We start from the raw sequence: 20,588 nt of genomic DNA on the forward strand, positions 1-20,588 counted from the left end.
GTTTTTAGAGCAAGTGACTAGTAACCTGGTCAAGTATGTGTTCATGAAGGTCACCCTGGCAGCTACTGGAAAGTAGATTTACATGCAAACCCTTGGGGTTAGTGTGGGTAGAAGATGATGGAGGCCTCCTGAACACCTACTCTGGAACACATGGACTCAAAAGACACCTGGGAGTGAGAACTGATAGGGCCTGGCGACTTTCTTTATTATTTGTGGTAGATGGGAGAAAGAAACAGTTGAAGGTGCTTACAGAATTCCTGGCTGGGTGCATGGTGAGTCCATTAGCCTTGAAAGAGGATCTGGGAGGGTAATTGGCTTGGGGGTGGGAGGAGGAAAAATTAAGAGTTCATTTTTAGACATGGTGAAATTTGAGGCGCCTGAGGGAGATACATGGGGAAGTGGAGATGCCCAGTAGCAATTGGATATATGGGTATGGAGCTCAGGAGAGGGGCTTGCGCCAACCATATGGATTTGGAAGTCGTCAGTAATGGAGGCCTTGGGAATCCACTTGCAAATCAAATAATCACCACTTCATCTATGTTTTGGAAATTCAGGCTTTTACACGTCAGTTTTGCTTTAAGCAAAGAAGCTATAAGCTGTGTCTCCTGTAAGCCCCAGAGCATGAGAGTTGCTTAGTTGTCTCCTGAACTCCCTTGCCACCTACCCTGGGTGCTGGCAGCATGGTACACAGCATAGAAAGAAGACCCCCATGAAGACCCTACACTCCCCAGGCACTTTCCAAGCCCTGTGGACCTGATTTAATGACCCACAAGGACACTGATTCTCCCGGCTTGGATTCCCCCAGCTGCTAGCTGGAACTACTCATCTCACTTGTATCTTCATGCCAAGATTATAATGCTTGCCAATAATTTACCCAAAAAAAGTCTTCTTCTCTAAACAATATAAACTGAATTATGCTTCTGAGCAGCTCTGTGCTAAGAAATAGACCCTACAGCACCCCAGTGCCCACGACCATGTGTCTGCCACTGATCCTTGAATGTTGGAAGGGAAACACTACAGTGATTTACCAGCAGGAAGAAGCTACCCCGTGGAACCTGCCAGTGCGGCTGAGGATCCACAGTGCAGTCCCCACATGCTACCTGCAAGACAGAAATATTTTTAGGCTTTCCAGAAAGATTTCATTTCACAGTTTTTCTGAAAGGTTATAATTAACTGCAGTGAGCAAAAGAATGTTTTTTAAGAAATAAAAGTAGAGGAAGGAGAGAGAACCAATCACCTCTGTTTTGTCAGTTCCTTTGGGTAGGTGGGTTCATGCCATCCAGATGGCTAGGGGAGGGGATGGAGGGGCTGGTGAAACTCATTCCAAGTGGATTAAAAGAGAACCAGGAACTAAAAGCAAATTGTCTCCTACTGATGCTCTCCTGCAGCAGGTAAGGAAGCAGCCCTTTCCGTTTCTCATTAACAAAGGTTCTTTTCCCAGAGCCCAGGAGTCCCAGGTCCCTGAGGAAACTGTGCCAGGGGAGACTGGAACAGCCAGGATGGATTATTGTTGGATATTTTTAGAGTGCAGGGACAGATGAACTATAGCGGCTGTCAGTTCCTCATGCCAGCTCCTTCCTCTCCAAGTTGTCCTTCCTTCTCCCACCCTCACCCCCAGCATACAGAGACACCTCTGAGCCCCCTTGACTATATCTCCCTTGATTCATTTCATGTGTGCTGTTTATTTTTATTCATAAGGGGGATATTTTATTTTCAGACAAGGGAGTCAGAGCCATAGACAAGGTGACTTGGGTAAAATGAGCCTCCAGATAAGAGCATTCAGGGCCTGGATGGGACAGCGGGAAGGACGCAGCACCATCTTTGGCCTACGGAGGAAGATAGACTGGCAGGAGGTCTGGGTTCAAGTCCCAGCTCTGCAGCCAGCTTACCGAGAGACCAGGAGTCTGAACAGCATATCAGCCGGGCAGTGAGGGAAGGAGGCATCTTTTCTCTGCTCACTATCACTTGGTGGTTGGTGGCTGAATTGGCAGCACAATTCATGGTACCCACATCACAGGAAGGGAGCAGTGCACCTGCCGAGAAGCCAGGAGATAAGAAGGGTCTCCAGATCTCTCTATAGCATGCTCACCTGTACTTATCCATCATCTCCACCCGAGGGTACGCTGACCCTGCCACCCCATCAGACACTCCACCAGCACATACAGGGTCAAGAGGGAGACTGTCCAGAAGTGTCCAAAAACAGAGAAGCTGTGGCTCTGCCCAGGTATCCTCTTCTGGGAGATTCTAGAGGACCCTCGATCTTCATCAAGTCCCCTTTTTTTTGCTCCTTCCTTCTTCCATCCTGCCCTCCCTATGGTGTAGTAAAAAGAATGCTTGACCTTTTTACAACTGTGTATACAAGTTGTTCAAAGCTTTGGATATATCCCTGACTTCTCTGGGTCTCATTCATCTTGCTGTAAAAAGTAAGGATCTTAGAATAAGATACTCTCAGATCCCTTCCAGTTACGAAATTCTATGTTCCTCTGCTATCTAGGATCGAGTACACTTCGAATTATTTTTCCTACTTCAGATAACTATTGGCCACAAAGTGTGAACTTCTCACTGGGATCTGTTGGATCCCAAAGAGCTACATTTTTCCAAGAGCCTGATCTGTTCCCAGATAGAACTTTATTACATCTTGAGACACCCGGATTCTGCTATTCTGTTTCCAGTGTTTGGGGGCTGAATTAAGGAATGAATAAATAAGCAATCCTTGCCAACAGGAAGCCAGCAAAGATTTGGGAAATCCTAAAGTTATTTCTTCTTGGTCCTAGCATGTGTCATAGGATGTTTTTTGCAGAACAGTGTCAAATGCACTTTCCATCTTTGATCATCTCCCCTGCAGCCACACCTAGTCTCTACTCCCGGCACACCCACTGCTTTCCCTCTGGATCTGTCTTATCCGTGTATACCCTAATCAGTGGTATTCATGAACTGCCTTTATCTCATCCTCCTTGACTCTAAGTTTCTTGAGGGCAAATTTCCTGTCGTATTCATCATTGTACCCCCAACAGGCTGTAGCACACAGCAGGGGCAATAATAACACTGTCACAATTACAGAGCCCTCTGGTTTCCAAAGTGCTCTCGAGCACACCTTCTATTTGGTGTTTCCAAGCTCTGTTTGAGGTTGGCAGAAATGATTGTACCCCCTTCACAACTAAGAACACCGAAGTTCAGAGAGATTATGTGACTGATCATAATCAGGCAACTAGTGAATTCGAGACATGTCTCAAACCATGGTTTTCCGCCTTTAGTCTAGTATTCTTTCTGATAATTTTTTAAATAAGTAGATGAATGAATGACTGACTTAAAGAACCGAGGAAGTAGTGTAAAACAGAACATGATGTCAAGATCCGAGATAAGCTAAAAAGTGGAAAAAACACACTCACTCACCAGAATTCCTGGCGTCCATAGGTTCTTAAACCTCCCTGGGGGAGGGGGGAAAGCATGCTGCTGTTTCTGTTCCTGTGACCAACCCAAATTGCTAATCCCATTTCCCTCCTGCAGATTTTGACGGTGTCTGGACCGCCGGAAGGAGGGACGCGAGTGACCATCCATGGCGTGAACCTGGGTCTGGACTTCTCCGAGATCGCCCACCATGTGCAGGTGGCTGGGGTGCCCTGCACGCCCCTCCCAGGGGAATACATCATCGCTGAGCAGTGAGTCTGCCCTGGCCGGCACTTTTCCCATGGGAGCTTCAGAGTGGAGACTGGAGATCCTCCCCTCTCCCTTCCCTGGGCCTTTTCCATGATTCATCTCCCATTACATTCTCTTCCCATGGACCTGCCCCAGAAGCCTCCCCAGGGCCCCCTCCTCCCTCACCTTCACCCTCAGGGGGTCTCATCCTGTTTGATTCGCTGTTCCCTGACTCTTCTGGCATCAGGGCTCTGGCCCTGACCATCCCTCATTCAGTCTTTGCCTGCCCGCCAGTGTGACTGAGCATTTTCTCCTAGGTCTCCCCCAGCCCTTCCCCTGCCAGCCCCCATTGGAATGCATCCTGCACGGTGCGCTGCAGGCAAAGATTTGTTTGGTGCATGGGGCTCTGACAGCAGCTTAATCCGAGCAGGGCCTCCGCCGGAGCAAATTCATTTATTTCACTAAGGGAAATGTCAGCTGGAAATTAGAAAATAGTCGTGTAGTGGCGGACAGGCAAACGGGGCTCCAGGAGTGACATATGTTCCAATTTGGGGTGTTCATTTGGCAGTGGCAGCCGCTGAGGAGTTGGTGGGCAGGAGGTGGGCACGAAGCTGGGGGTGGGAGGATGGAAAAAGGAAGGCTACCCCTCCAAAGGAGAAAGCGGGGGAGCAGCCAAATCATTCCGCATGATTTATCAGGGAAGTTGGGTCAAGCCATTCTGATTCCACCGTGAACACAGCTCTGTAGGGGGTACTGGGAGCCTGAGCGAGAGCATGACTTTGGGGCAGGGACTTCCTTCCCTTATCCTCAACCCTCTGCCAGGTCAGGTTGTTTCCTCTGATCCCCCCCACCAGAGCCCGCCTTTAGTGGCAACCATAAAAATGACATCGCTTTATCTTCTATCAGCACTTTACAGTTAACAGAGCACTTTCTCATCCACTATCTCATTTTTAATTGGTAAGGACTCTGAGAGGTAAATATTGTTATCGTCATTCTGCAAAGCAGGAGAGAGCAAAGGACTCATGAGAAGTGAAATGACTTTCCCCAGTTCATTCAGGGCATAAGTGGCTGAGGCAGAATTAGACCTTAAGTCTCCTGACCCCTAATGCAGGGCTACTTCCCTTCCATAACAGCGATGGGGCACGACTCCTTGAGGGGAGCAGTCTGAAATTCCACGAATCAGTGTGTAGCTCTGAGGCTTAGAGGTCGTGATTCTCGCAAGGCCCAGAGAAGGGTCAGAGTCCAAAGGGGTCAATTCCCAGACTCTGAGGGCTGTGTGATGCCTGCCAGCCACAGCTGGGGAGAAGAAAGAGCTGGCCTGATCTCTCAGATCCTTCAGGTCTGATCCTTCAATGACAGGCTTATTCCTGCAAGGAATGAGTCCTGGAGGAAAGGCTGGCTGGGCCTATAGAAAAGAGATGAGGAAGATGGAAAAAGGGAAAGGAAACAAATAGTGCTTCTGAGCCAAAAAAGAGGTGAAAGCTGTTGTGGCAGGAGCCAGGGCACCCACAGAGGTCCTCCTGGCAGACCGTCTTTACAGAGCCCCGCACCCTGCCAGACTGGGCAAGGTGCTCAGTTACACAACCCCAAATCCACCTCAACCTCAAGGACCTCCCTTGGGCCCCTGGACACAGACCTGTATCCAACTTGGTGAGATGCCACAGGAATCCAAAGGAAAGGGCTAGGGTACAGGGTGAGGGTGGGAGGTAAGGCTTTTAGCTGAGAAGTGCAAATTCCTGGGCAACTGGCCCTCAGAATCACATGAGGTTTGGAATGAAACCATGTTTTAGACCTGCCTCCTCTACTGACCAGCCCCAAGACCTTAGCAAGCTGTTCAATCTCTGTGACCTTCATTAGCCTAATGTGCTGCCCAAATGTAAGGAATTTCAGTTCTATTTATGAAATGAAATGTACCGTAGTCACCCCGCACCCAGGGCCATGGGGAAGAAAGTGTCGAGAGAAGCTGCAAGTGAGGCTATGAAAGGAGCCTGGGGAGGGGAACGATCCCCATGCATTCCTGCAGAGGCTGGTGGTCGTCCCAGAAAACCACCACCTCAGGTATGGGGTAGGCAGAAGACAGAGAGCACACCCCATGCCTCGCTGGATGCAGCCCTGGTCTCCAGCCGTGCCAGGCTCATTACCACTCCCGAGGTTTCAGAGTTTGCTAACATCATTAAAGCCTCCATTCCGGGCAGTGAGCAGCAGGCACAATCATTACAGATGTCTGTGAGAGATGAATTTGGCTAAAAGGGCCCGGTGCAGAGTCCCAGGTGCGGGCAGGATTCGCCGGCACAGTAATGATTCACCATATGCTTGTGCCGCGCCATCTATCACTCAGCAATTAGGTTAATGTTGGTTAAAGGGCCCCGCTTAGTCCTGCAATCAGCACCCCACAGGTCTGTGGAGGGCTGGATGATTCAGTCACAGGAAGTTTCCTGGACCATGGGATGCAGCTTGAGGCTGCAGCTCAGGCCCTCCTGGGACAGGGGCTCCACATGGAGCAGATTCCACTTAGATCCTCAGGCTGCTTCCCTCTCATCTGCTGTACCTGTGAACTCAGCCACTGAGGGATGGATGTGAGATGTGTGTGTGCTGCTGCCCCAGGGAGCGAAGCACCATTTATGCAAGTCTATGGGAGGTGGTGTAGTGTGGGGCAAGGATACTGGGTTGCGTTCCAGGAGACTGGTGCTCAAGCCTTAGCTCAGCTGTGGATGAACCAGGTGACTTTGAGCAAGTCACTTTGCTCCCTGCTTCTCAAACATCTCATCTGGAAAATAGGTATTTAGGAATAGATGATTTCTACATTTGCTTTGGTGGTCCTTTAGATGTCCAAACCAGTAAATGGTATGCCCCATGGAATCTGCAGCTCCCATTGTAAAGATTATCTGTGGCACTAAGGTGCCTCCGGAAGCCCCCTGCTACCAGGAGGAGCCAGGTCTTCAGATGTCAAAGCTGGACAGCTGTTTGGTCCAGCTTCCCATTTTATAAGTACAGAATCTAGGCATCTCCAGCTATTGCCTCCTCACAATACATAGGGACCCCAGAGCCACCAGGGACACAGGGAGGAGACAGGGAAGACAAGAGGCCTCAAGAAATCAAACCACAAGAAATCAACCAAACTTGCTGACTTGCAAGGCTTGAAGGAGGTGGTGGTGCGCACACCACTGCCTACGGTTGTCTACAACCAAGAAGGTAGAGGGTACAAGTGGTTAGTTCTCAGAACCTGAGGAACCCAGCTCAGCCTTTCTCACCACTCCTGCCAACAACCTCACCTCCACCATTGCTGCCATATCCATACTGTCCTTTCCTTGAAAGACATACAGAGCATCCCATTAAATCTATTGGCAGTAGAGGGGAGTGGTCAGAAGTGTGAGCTCTGGAGTCAAGCTGACTTGGATTTGAATCAGGGCTCTGCCACTTACCAGAATTCTGGCCATAGATAAGTCACTTAGCATCTCTGAGCCTTAGTTTCATTGTCTGTACAATGGAGATAAGACCCGCTCTGTAGCAGAACCTGAGGATGGCATGAGATCCTGTCTTGTAGAGTGCCTGGCAGAATCAGTAAACTGTAGTTCTTCTTATTATTAAGGTCTAGAATTTGCTTTGGCATAATACTCCTTCCTCAATATAACCCTTTCCACTCCCTGCAGCTGCCCTAGCTTCTTCCCTTAACTCCCTATCTTCCTGAACTCAAAGAACAAATGCCTGCAACAAATATTTTCAAGCCCTTTCCACCCTTGCCTGCAGGCACTGGGTCCCAGGAATGAAAGGGAAGAAGAGTTGAGGTGATTAGAGTTTGTCTGCAATGCTGCCTGATTTTCTTAGGACTCTCCAGTTCTTAGATCTTCCTGCCCGGACCCTTTTCTACAACCCACTGCTGACCACAGCCCTCTGCCCACTCATTCCACAGCTGAGAAGGGGGCTCGGCTGATGCCCGAGGAAAGGGACCTATGGCCAGCTCTGATTCCTCCCCAGCGCAGCCCCTGGACCCCTGCATCCTGCCTTTCCAACTACAGGTGCCCTTCCTTGGACACTTGGGTGCATCCATCTCTCAGTCATCACTCTTCTCCTAGGTGCTTGAAGATACTGCTTTTCTTTTGAAACATGAGCCCCAAGCAGGAAAATGTCCTAGAAGAGACAGTGTGCCAAGAGGCCCTGGCCCATCATTGGCTCCACACAGGGGCAGCTGACCAGGGCTGTTCCAGGCCTTCTCCTTTCCTACACAGACCCAGGGCCCAGGGAAGAACATTTCATGCTGCCCATGACCTTCACATGTTCTCTTATTTCCTTGTTCCTTAACTTCAAGCCTGTGATGATTTCTTCCTCCTTTTCTTCTCTAAGATCACTCCAGCAGAGTGTCCGAGGGTGATGACTGAGTAACAAGCAAACCCTAATTAGAAGAGAGGGAGAGAAACTTACCTACTCCCTCCTGTTCTCTTCCCTCCTCTTCCCCAACACTGCCCATAATAGCCAGTTGATTCTCCTCTGGAGCTCCTTGAGCATGGTGGGCATCGTTTGCAGGATGTCAGGGACCTGAAACAGCAGCAGGTTGCCAGGGCCCAGGAAACAGGATGGGAGAGTCGTTAACCACATGCAGGTAGCAGCATGAAGGTAACCACACGGTACCTTAAATTGAACTTCTCGAATGCTCCCCTAATGGGGTTTCAGGAGACAGTTACATGTAAAATATTAATTGATCATCACTATCATGTTTACTCGGGTTCATAATTAATTGATTGATTCATAGAGAAAGGGAAGAGAGACTATTCTTCCATATGCATTCAGTACTTTCTTGTTGAATCTAATATGCTAAAACATAATAAGACAGTTATTGCATGTTAAGTAAATATTCGCCAGGAGTGAAAGTAGTTATTTGGGATTAACTGTTCTGAAGGAGATGGAGATCAGTGGCGTGCCGTGTGTGTGAGCATGCAGCGTATTTGTTTAATGCAAGTTTTATTACATCGAAATGAAATCTCTGTTTAGTTACCTTCCTTCCTAGAGAAGCTGTTGAGATAAGCATCGCTCGGTTAAACACGGATCTTCCCCACCGTGCCAGGATAATGCTGGGGATTAGTGGAGATGGGGTCTGTTTTTCTGACTCCCTACTAAGCAAATCTACCAGGAGCACCAGACTGCTCTGAACCTCCAAAATGATGTTGGGAGGAAAGGAAAAATCCTTCCCTCCATTCCCAAGCTCTTTTTAGCTGAGCTGTCGGGGCCCTCTCCCACCCAGCCCAGGCCCGACCATTCCAGGCAAGAGTTTCCCCAAGTCCCTGATGCCTTCATCTCTCCCCATCCTCAGCTGCCCACCCTTTCTAGAAGGGTACCGTGGCTAAGGCAACCAGTATCTAAATGTGCTTGTGTAACTGTTCTCAGGCGCCAGGGAAGTCATCACTAGGGGTATTGATCTGGGCTGCTCGAGAGAGAGCGCTGCACACTTCTTCTTCCCTCCAGCTCTCCCATTAGTGTGATACGTGACTTTCGCTCAGGGCCGTGTCACTGCCCCTCCCACCAGGTGTGCTCAACCCTTGATGAAGTGAGAGGCCAATGTCACCTGCTGGCCTAATGAACTCGTCCAGCTTCCACCCCTTTGCCTACTGCCGCAGGACTCCGCCCCTCCCATTCTGCAGGGAGCTCCTTCTTTGAGCTCTCACTATCTCACCAGATTATCTCTCCCCTTTTTAAAACTCACTACAGGAAGCAAACCACAATTGAATCGGCTTGGCAAACACACCCTCACCCACTCCTTTAGGGAGTGTAGCAATGTCAGCTTGTTACATAGGAGAGAGCGTCAGCTAGATTGCTGCCCCTAGATCTCTCTGTTAGACATTCCCTTTATTCTACAAATTCTGGGTCCCTACCCAATGCTAGGCACTGTGCTAGGCATGGGGAACCACACAATTGGCCACAGAATTAGGCAGCAGAGCATATCAGAGGCACACAGGGCTTTAGAGATTATCCAGTTCAACCTTTGCACTGTGCAGATGAGACCAAAGCCCAGAGAGTGAAAGCACTGTACCCAAGGTCACACAGCAAGATGGATGACCAAGCTGAGTCTTGGTCTGCCATTATTGCAAGACTGTGATGAGTCATTTGCCATGACTGGGAGAGCAAGTGGGCAGCGATGCCAGCCCTTGCCCAGTCCCTCACCAGAAGGTTTGCTTTCTCCCCAGGATTGTCTGTGAGATGGGCCATGCCCTCGTGGGAACCACCTCTGGGCCAGTACGCCTGTGCATTGGCGAGTGTAAGCCAGAGTTCATGACCAAGTCCCATCAGCAGTACACCTTCGTGGTGAGTACTGGGTCCAGGGCCAGGTGCAGGTGCCCAGGGAGGGCACACACATGCTCCAGACTCCTCCCAGGAAGCCCCCACTCCCCTCCACCACCAGGCTTCTTGCAGACCAAGGAGGAGAAAAGGACCCTCCGGATAAGGCAACTTCTGGTCTTGCTGTTTTGAGAGCCTGTCTTTCCAGGATGAGATGGGCATGTGATAAACAAAGCTGTGGAGTCTTGGGAGTCCCAGAGGGCCACAGGTCAGAGTTCTAAATAAGGCAAAATCCAGCCTTTCTTAGAAAGTGGATCCTAGACTAGGGGCAGGGAGGAACTGCCTCTTGTCCCATCAGTGTAATATCTTAAGTCTAATTCTAGCCTAATGAGGACGCATAGCCTGAGGGACCTAATTAAATAAGTCTATATTTATCCACATGCTTTGTTTTCTGCCAAGGATATTTTAAGTGGGAGTTTAGAAGAGTCACTGAAATCTGGCAGGGATGCGTATCTGTGCACAGGACCACCAGAGTCACTCTGTATGCTACTATAGTTACACGCACACATTCACACAGTCGCAACTGAAAACATCTCTTTATGCCCAGGCAACAGGTAGTCAAATTGCAAAGACTTTCTTTCTGTAATGGTGCTCTATTCATACTGAATCAATAACTCTCTTCTGGGGCCCTGGAGCCACCCAGGGCTATATCCATACTGAATCAATAACTTGGCTTCTTCGGCCCCGAAGTCTCTTTTCTGACACCTACATTGCTACATCAAGTATTTCATTAAAAGGCATTAACACTAGCCAACGGGGTCAAACCAGCCTTGCTGAGAGTTTTAAAAAATCTTCAGAGCACAAAATTCTATTCTCTGTAAAGCGTTTTACTGCTTGTTTCAGGTTTTCTAGCCTCTGCCTTCTTATCTTGGCATCTCCACCTTTTTCTTATACTCTCCTCTCTCAGATTGGAGAGTACCTTGCCCTATCTGCAGCCAACCTACTCCATCTCTTACCCAGGGCAGGGGCAGTGGGCATTTGTGTGAGAAGCCAACACAGGAGAACTAGCTGGGGAGAATGTCAGTACTCTGACAATCTGGAGCAAGTCAGAGCTGAGAGGGGCTTTAGAGATAACCTAGCCCACCCTCCTCACTTGACAGAGGAGTAAAGAATGATCTCAAAACTTGCCTCAGGACGCACAGCGGACGAATGGCTGATGCAAACTAGAATTCATGCCTGTATAGTTGCTCAGTTAAATGCATTTTCCAATTAACTCCACTCCACTCCACTGCCCTCCAGGCAGAAGCAATTCTCTTCTGATTTAGGTCAGCAGCTTGATGCATTTTAGGCTAAGCATTTCTTTTAAGCTTCAGGTTGAATTTTACGACTTAGTGAGCTTAGTAGAAAGCCCCAGCCAGTGATGCGCCATCCTCCTGATGAGGGTCTGAGAAGCCATCCTAACATTTACTGACAGCTCTTTGCACCAGGTACCCTGCTGTGCCCTTCTTATGCTTAGGGAAGGACAGAAGGGCATGTGCATGGGCCATTAATGGAGGACTTTAGCCTCTCCGTGGCCCAACCCAGGCAGGGATGCTTTATTCAGCCCTATGGATTTTGTGCCCAAAAAATCAGTACAGGCTCTAGATAGAGAAGCATTTTCAAATTGTTCTCAATTTGTAAACTAATTGATAGATTAGTCAGTGTCACCTCTGCTTTCCCTTCATTGTTATGAGCATGAGACTCTGGGGAGTTAATTAATTTCTCCCCACGTGACTCTTCTGCCTTCCCGGACATGCCCAGAGATGATTCTTAGAAAGGGTCTCACCTCTGGGGTATGCAGAGAGAGCATTTAGGATTGAAAAGGACAAGACAAGTACCACCATGCCCAGAATGAAAACAATCTCTCCCATCCTTAGATCTAACCATGGTCCATCCTTTTGCACAAAACCTAAGCTGTAGTCATTTCTCTGCTTCTTTCCAAAGAACCCTTCTGTGCTGTCACTCAACCCAATCCGAGGTCCCGAGTCAGGAGGCACTATGGTGACCATTACCGGCCATTACCTTGGGGCTGGGAGCAGCGTGGCAGTCTACCTGGGCAACCAGACCTGCGAGTTCTACGGGTGAGATAAACTTGAAGGCCCACCAGAAGACTGCACATCTGGGACATGTGCTGTTCACATGTTACTGTGCATGTTCATTCATAGACCTGCCCCATCACCTGCATGTTATTTGCTACACCTAGACCCAAATACCATACCAGTCACTGTGAGAAATATATGCCACTTGTCAGTTTATATCCCATATATCAAAGGGGCTGGATACTTGTAAAAGTAATGAGAAGTGAGGGCCATGAGAACACCAGATGAAGGAGGCTCCTAGGAGCTCCCCAGTCACCACTGGGATCAAGCATTCATTTAGTCCTCACTATGGTGACTTGAGAAACATGGAGATTGCATAGCCTCAGTTCTTAGAAAGCACAGACTTGTGCTTAGGGAATCCTCTATACATAAAAAATTGAACACCTACCATTTGCCAGCACTCCCCTAGCCCTGAAGATGTAGAGAATTCAGAAAGAATCCATGGATGAGAACCCAGTTTGCCCAGGATCATCTACTTGATAATCTCCTTCTTAGACCATAAATTCCACAAGGGCAAGGACTGTGCATTCACTGCTATGTACAGTAGGTGCTCAGTGAATATTTGTTGACTGCCTGACCAGATTCTAAGCACTGGCTAAATAGTTACATTCTAGAAAAATCCAGAAAAAAGGAGTTCCCCCAAAGCCCATGAAACCCTATCCCTGCCCCTCATTTCTAACCCCCTTCTCCAATTTGCTACCTCCCTAATCCACTGGGGCACTGATCTATACTGATGCGGGATGTGTTCCATCGTTGTAGAATATAAAAGGATGAGAGAACACTTCTGTGGCCTTACCCGCAGACCAAGGAAAGCCCCTTGTCAAGCCGGTGGGCACCTCTTGTTGCCCATGCCTTTCTTCTCAACCCTCCTGCTGTCTCCCTGTCAGGAGGTCAATGAGTGAGATTGTGTGTGTCTCACCCCCATCATCCAATGGCCTTGGCCCAGTCCCTGTTTCTGTGAGTGTCGACCGAGCCCGTGTGGATAACAACCTGCAGTTTGAGTACATAGATGACCCTCGGGTCCAGCGCATCGAGCCAGAGTGGAGCATTGCCAGGTGAGGCAGAAGGTGGGAGGGATGCACCTGGAAGCCACCCAGCATGATCCCTGCAGCCCAAGTCTGGCTCATGAGAGGGATCCCTAAGGTGGAGGTTCATCATGCCGGATTTGAGGGAGTTTTTTACCTAACCGAGCCTCTGCCTGTTTTCAGTGGCCACACACCCCTGACCATCACAGGCTTCAACCTGGATGTCATTCAGGAGCCAAGGATCCGAGTCAAATTCAACGGCAAAGAATCTGTCAATGTGAGTAACTGTTGGTCCACCCCAGCCTTTGGTAAATACAGCTCTGTGTTGATGTTTTGCAATGGGAAGAGCTCTGGGTTAAGCACTGGAGCCTCTGAATACTGGAGAGGAAAACTGGCTTAAGACTCTGAGCCTGGAATCATGGTCCAAATACCTGAACCTTACATTTTTTTTTTTTTTAAGACATGGCCTCACCCTGTCACCTAGGCTGGAGTGCAGTGGTGCGACCACAGCTCACTGCAGCCTTGACCTCCCAGGCTCAAGAGATCCTCCCGCCTCAACCTCCTGAGTAGCTAGGACAACAGGCGCATGCTTGGCTAGTTTATTATTATTATTATTTTAGAGATGAGGTCTCTCTCTTTTGCCCAGGCTGGTCTCAAACTCCTGGGCTCAAGTGATCCTCCCGCCTTGGCCTCCCAAAGTGCTGGGATTATAAGCGTGGGCCACCATATTCAGCCCTACAATGATTTTTATATTATAATGACAGTACAATTTCTTGTCAGAAGGTGATATAGTGAGTATATCAAAGTACTGGCTTCTGAGTTTATGATACAGCACAAAAGGACTCCTGTTTTATGACAGGTTGACTTTGAGGTCCAATGAAAACCCATATTGGAAGTGGCTGGAGAAATTCTGGCTCCAGATTCAGACATGTCTGGAGAGGAAGCAGGGTTCTGCCATCTATTCACTGTACAAGCATGGTCAAGTCATTTAAGTCATTTAACCTCCGGATCCTCCACCCCTCAGCTATGAATGGTGACAAGCAGACCTGCCCCAGCTTCGTAACCTGCCAGCCCGTGGCTGGCATGAGGTTGGCAGTTGATAAATGCTAGTCACTGCATCACATAACTCCACCCTGGTTGCTAAGATGATAAGTTTGGACATTTTATATTAGTTTTCCATGCACAGCCGTGTAATTTTTGTAATTTTTAACAAGTTGTCTGTATCATAGGGATAGAATGTCTGATATGTTGTAAACTTTTTATCATTTTTCTAGGCTCCATCTCACTCTTTCAGCCAATATTTTTTGAAACATGATTGTATTCATAATTATATTACAGCAGATGCTACTATGGCCATTATGTTTCATAGAAATTACTATTATTACTGCTTTGACTTTCAGGGGCTTGACTAGGCTAAGATGGAGATGGAGAAGATGGTGTTATGTCTCCCCTCTTACCCCTGACACATTTCCAGGGTACTTCAGGCTTCCATAAGAAACACAGAGATACGTAAAATGACAGAGTGTTAGAAGGTTAGATATGGAAAGGTCTCAGGGATCATCTGATGCAACCCCTTCATTGTGTAGCAGAGGAAACTAAGGCCAGAAAGGTTAAGTGACTTGCCCCCAATCATAAAGGTGACTGATGGAAGGGCCAAGGTGGATCCCAAACATCCAGACTCTTCGTAACTAGGCCACATGAAATGCTGGTGGGCTTGACATTACCATCCTGCTGGAGATGTGAGAGCACTTGTACCATACCTTCAGTATCCACCACAGTCACTCGTTTTTGGGCTAGGTGAGCCCATGCCTCCTTCTGCCAGGTGTAGAACTTGATCCATGGGTAAAAGAGCCTAGGCCCCCACACCATTCCCAGACTGAAGCTCAGGGTCGCCAGAAACTCACAGGTAACTCCAGGGTCTAGGGTGACGTATGGGAACAAGAATGGTAAGTTCACACCCAGGAAGGATTAAAAAAAACAAAAAAAGCAAGCAAATTAGGTACATGTTTTAAAATATAGGTTTTATTGTTATTCAGGTATGGCAAGGCCAGAGTATAACTTGTTCTACTCATAGATCAAATCCCAAGAGAGGAGGGAAGCCCATGCCCCAGGGGTGATGGGGAAGCACCAGGGTTGGTCTGCCCGGAGGCGAAGGGAGAAGCCATGGCAAGAGTCTTTATGTGGTTTCTGCAGGAAGGAACAGGCACAGCAGGGTAAGCAAGTTTAGGATCAGCTAGTTTGAGTCATTTTAGCAGGCTCTGGGGCCCAGGGCTGTCCCTAGATGTTTGGTGCCTGGTCCCAGAATGATTAGGGCATGAGGATAGTGTGGAAAGGGGCAGTTGAGCTGTGGGGTCTGGATTGGTTTGTGCATATGAAAGGCATGCTCACAGGCAAGTTATTTGCTGTCTCTAGAATTTTGCCCTGGGAGGGACATTCCCTCCCCAATCAGCAAGGCCCCAGATGTCAAAACATCGGCATACAGAAAATAAAAGACATAATTAATACAGTCCAGAGAAAATTTTGGAGAGTGAGTACATGACCTCCAAAGGCTTCAGCCTTAGTCCTCAGGAAGCCATTGAAGAGAAGCCTGGGCTGGGAAGCCCCTCCCCTTCCCCACACCTGACACCTGTGGCCAAAGACTCAGGTCCCAAGCCCCCTGCCCCCTCACCAGGACTCATTTGCAGTCCTGGGCAGGAATGTTCTCAGCGCTTCCTCCAGCCCCATGCACCATGATCTCAATGTTCCAAGGACTTAAGAAGCAGTTCTGCCCTCTGGGGAGCTGGGGGCCCTCAGTTTCAGTGGTGACCTGCCTGGTATCTACAGGCTGGCAGACCCAGAGGTAAGGATGCAGGAATGTAGCTTTCCATCAACTGGCTCCAGAATGGGAGGCTCAGAACCCCTGTCCTGTGCTTCCGCTTTCAGGAATGGTAGGAGAGAGGCACTTTGCCCCTGAAGCCCTGCCTGGTTGGGCCCCATCTCACCCCCAGCACACCTGGGCCTACCCGTCACCTTTGGGTTTTGAAGCTGCCCCAGTGGATAGCTAGGAGGGCCAGAGTGAAGCTGCCAAACCCAGAGGAACGTTTGGCAAACAAAGTGCCGATGCAGCATGGGGCAGGAAGCGTCCAGAGGCCTCTTGCTTGGGAGTGATTTGCTTATTCATAGAGGAGCCTGGTCTAGGGAAGCTAGACTGGGACCAGCAGAGAGGAAGATGTTGGGGCGAGGCTCACCAAGGCTCGGTGTCTTCTTGCAGAACCCAGGAATTGGGACCCCCTGGCTCAGCTGTACCCATTTCCCCACACCCCTCAACCTCCCCATGCCTCATTGTACCCTGCTGGAACATGAAAGGGGCATTAGGTTCATAAGGGGCTGCTGAATTGCACTACAAAAAGGGCAGGAACGTGTACTCACTCCCACTACAGCATAAAGGCCGCAGTGAGCCGTTTTGCTTAAACTCTTAAATTCCCTCTGGAAAGAAAGGGTTAACACTGGGACTTGAAGCTCTGACATAATCTCTATGCAAGTGTCAGCTTTTTTTGCAATTTCACACACAGTCTTGTTTTCTGAACATGAAGCTCATGTGTGTGTATGTTGGCCAGACGCACAACATGTGTGGACCTGCCAGGACAGTGTGTACTTGAGCAGTCTGAGTTCTCAGAGATGCCCTGGCTGTTGCTGGGACCCCACTGCTCCCAAAGCTGAAACTGAGCTGTGCTGGGTGGGAGCCAGGCAGAGAGGGAGTAGGTGTCTGAGTTTTTCTTCCCAAGCCCCACGTGGGCCCTTTAGTGGTTTCTGCAGTCTAGCTGCTGTCTTGGGCAGCCCCAGAACTAAACCTCCACAGGACAGAATGGCACAGCTCATGCTAAGGAGGGACTGCACCAGCCCAGCCAGGATTTTAGTTGCACCAGAGTCCTCCAAGAGAAAAAAGATATCATGAACTCTGTGTCAAAACCGAGCTTCTGTCCCAGTGCAGGGTTAGGGGACACTTGGTGAGAGAAGAGAGAGAGGTCCTGCATAAAACATTTAAAGAGGGCTGGGCCCAGTGGCTCAGGCCTGTAATCCTAGCACTTTGGGAGGCCGAAGCGGGCAGATCACTTGAGGTTAGGAGTTCAGGACCAGCCTGGCAAACATGGTGAAACCCTGTCTCTACTAAAAATACAAAAATTAGCTGGGCTTGGTGGCACGTGCCTGTAATCCCAACTACCCAGGAAGCTGAGGCAGGAGAATCGCTGGAACCCGGGAGGCAGAGGCTGCAGTGAGCCGAGATCACGCCACTGCACTCCAGCCTGGGCAACAGAGCAAGACTCCATCTCAAAACACAAAAAACATTTAGAGAGTTGCAGAATCCTATTTTTCATCAGTATTCAATCAACATTAACTGAACACCTACTACATACTGGGCAAAGTGCTCATCTCGTACCACTTCCTGCTCCACACTCTACACACACACACACACACACACACACACACACACACACTATACTGTTCTGTCCTACTTTTTTCTCAAACATTCCATGCTCCCTTGTCCCCAGGCCTTTTGGTGCTGTTCCCTCTGCTTGGAACTTGTTCCCTTTCCCTTCCCTCTCCTTATCTAGGTAAGTCCTACTCATTCTTCAGATTAAATTTCATTCATTTCTTCCATGGGAAAACTTCCATGAGTCACTCCTACCCTGCTTCAGGCCATGCATACCCACATGTGTGCATGCATGCACACACACACATACACACACACACACACTCATGCACACACACAGACACTCCTAGAGTAGCTGGTACTTCCCTACCAAGGCATTTATTTTTCACATCCCTGCATGCATCCAACAGTGCCATGCACCCCCTATGCCCCAGGCCCTCTTCCAGGACTAGACTGTAATGCTGCTTTGTCCCCGCTCCAGACTGTGACTATTTCACTCTATAGCCCCACCTCCTAGCACAGTGCCAGCACAAACTAGAAACTAGATGCCCAAATAGCACTGGTGAAAGAATTAATGAAGAAGCTAAAATGCCCCCCACTCCCCCAAAATTTCACTGCCCTTTCCTGGAGGGCTTTCCCATGGAATGGAGACAAGCAAGTAAACCCAGTGACGAGGCACAAAAGCAGGGAGAGGGTGGGAGAGCGGCTGTGGGCCCCTGGGCTCTGTGCCAGGCACTCCATGTGTGAATGCTGCGCTCTGGATCTCTTAGGTGTGTAAAGTTGTGAACACAACCACCCTCACCTGCCTGGCACCCTCTCTGACCACGGACTACCGCCCTGGCCTGGACACTGTGGAACGGCCAGATGAGTTCGGATTTGTCTTTAACAATGTCCAATCCTTGCTAATTTACAATGACACCAAGTTTATCTACTACCCCAACCCGACCTTTGAACTGCTCAGCCCTACTGGAGTCTTGGATCAAAAGCCAGGATCGCCTATCATTCTGAAGGTAGGAGTGCCCGCCAGAGTGGAGTGCCACCAGGGGCAGCAATGCCAGAGGGCGCTCCGCGCTCCTGGCCTGACTTTCTTTCTTTCTGGCTCTCCTTTTTATGCAATTGAACTTGCAAAGCTGTCTCCTTCCTACAGAAGGAGTTCATGGATAGATATTGACCCATCAAACGATATAGCTTGCGCCCAGGATTCTCAAGAAATACTTTAGAATATTTCTGTTTGTTCTTGTGAGCTTTGGGAACCAGAGGGACTGCAGTGAGTTGGGAGTAACTGTTTCCTTTTCTGTCCACTCTGTGGCCACAGGAACCCGCACACACATTTCGAGAGGTCACAGTCCCTGGCACTGTCCATCCAAGTGATTTGTTACCCCGCTACTTTCATGATCCCATGCGTCCTCCCCCAAATTTTCTCTTGTTTAGTGTTTTGTCTCCCCTGCATTTTTCCCACTCTCTTCTTCATTTGCATTCTCTCCTGCCTCTGTTTTCTCTCTTTCTCTCTAGATCATGGCTGTTAGAAGTCCCCTCCACAAAAACCTGCCAAGGACTCATTTCCTGGTTTTTGCACTGCTGCCCTTCCCCCTCTCCTTAATCTCTTTTTAAGTAGGCAATTAACTTGTGCATGCATGTGTCAATTATGCTTATAAAGACCGCTATTCTCTACAGGGCAAAAACCTCTGCCCTCCTGCCTCTGGAGGGGCCAAACTCAACTACACTGTGCTCATCGGAGAGACCCCTTGCGCTGTCACCGTATCTGAGACCCAGCTTCTCTGCGAGCCTCCCAACCTCACTGGGCAGCACAAGGTCATGGTGAGTGAGCCCTTCGTCTGTAATGCCTCCTCCCCACCTCGTGGTGCATGTGTGATCTGTCCTAAGGAAAGGCTCTCTTCTGTCTCGTTGCCTGACTCACCCCCTCCATATCTCCTCATCTCTGGGTCTTACATCAAAATGGGTATAAGCTGAGAACACAAGAAAAGAAAGGCAGATGCCGAGGCAGGAAATTGCTTTTTATCCAGATCTGCACTGTGTGGTTGTGGTCTGTCATGTCCTTCCTCGCACTGTAAGGATCTGCTGGCATGCCAGGGCTCTACACCTGTGTGCATCCGTGTGCGTCTGTGTGTGTACAATGCACAGGTTCACGTGGGCGGGATGGTGTTCTCGCCTGGCTCGGTGAGTGTCATCTCAGACAGCTTGCTGACCCTGCCAGCCATCGTCAGCATTGCGGCCGGCGGCAGCCTCCTCCTCATCATCGTCATCATCGTCCTCATTGCCTACAAGCGCAAGTCTCGAGAAAATGACCTCACTCTCAAGCGGCTGCAAATGCAGATGGACAATCTGGAGTCCCGCGTGGCCTTGGAGTGCAAGGAAGGTTAGTGGAAGCACACCCTCATTTGCTGGGTCCCTCTTTCTCCACCTGCCTTATTGCCCTTCTCCCGGCAGACAACTCCTATCTTTACTCCCATCGCTGCCAGCCATGCCTCTGCATTCCACTTTCACCCCTGTTTTCCCAGAACTTCTTTTGCTCACAGGGCCAGAGATGTCCAATGAAGAATGCCCACTGCGTGAGGACCCAGGTCCGATTGCATTGTTCTAGTCCCTTCTTTGCCCTGATCCATCCCACAATCTGGCCAACACCTTCTCCCTCTCAAGGCCTCAATGTCCCCACAGTCAGAGCCCCCAGGCTCCACAGCCCCAGACTCTAGATCCCCCACAGGAGGGTCCAGCTCTTGTTTTTTTGCACACTGTCTTCGTGGCACGTGGGAGCAGCGGCAGGAAAGGCAGAAGAGCACCTGCCTCATCTCCCCCAGGGTTTGTTTTCCATCAGTGCTGCAGGCTGAGCGCTCTGAAGGCCGCCACGTGCTGGTGTCCTTGGCTGTGGACGTGTGTGGGAGTGCAGATTGTGTTTTCTCCCATGTCCCATGCAACCACAGCCTCGAGGTGACGAGTGTACCTGGCGTCCTCTCAGGCTGAGGACCTGGCAGGCTCTCTGGGTAAACAGCTCAATTAGGAATGAAAACATTTCTCCTTTTGCTGCAAATGTCAAGATCAGAAACAAGCCCTCTGCTGGATGACAGGGAAGAGCTGGGCTGGGAAATAGGACAT

General features: G+C 49.4%; 1 protein-coding gene across 1 annotated transcript in view; it reads left to right on the plus strand.

Annotated features, from left to right (window-relative positions):
- The window catches only part of PLXNA2 (plexin A2), a 216,805-nt gene that overhangs the window by 179,238 nt on the left and 16,979 nt on the right, over positions 1–20,588 (plus strand). The window contains exons 13-20 of the mRNA XM_055233595.1: positions 3,508–3,659; positions 9,813–9,930; positions 11,887–12,023; positions 12,929–13,096; positions 13,250–13,343; positions 18,248–18,487; positions 19,152–19,295; positions 19,620–19,854. Coding sequence (XP_055089570.1) covers positions 3,508–3,659; positions 9,813–9,930; positions 11,887–12,023; positions 12,929–13,096; positions 13,250–13,343; positions 18,248–18,487; positions 19,152–19,295; positions 19,620–19,854 — 1,288 coding nt within the window. The remainder of the gene's footprint in view (positions 1–3,507; positions 3,660–9,812; positions 9,931–11,886; positions 12,024–12,928; positions 13,097–13,249; positions 13,344–18,247; positions 18,488–19,151; positions 19,296–19,619; positions 19,855–20,588) is intronic.

Source organism: Symphalangus syndactylus, chromosome 19 (genome assembly GCF_028878055.3).
Source record: "Symphalangus syndactylus isolate Jambi chromosome 19, NHGRI_mSymSyn1-v2.1_pri, whole genome shotgun sequence".
Taxonomy (NCBI): Eukaryota; Metazoa; Chordata; class Mammalia; order Primates; family Hylobatidae; genus Symphalangus; species Symphalangus syndactylus.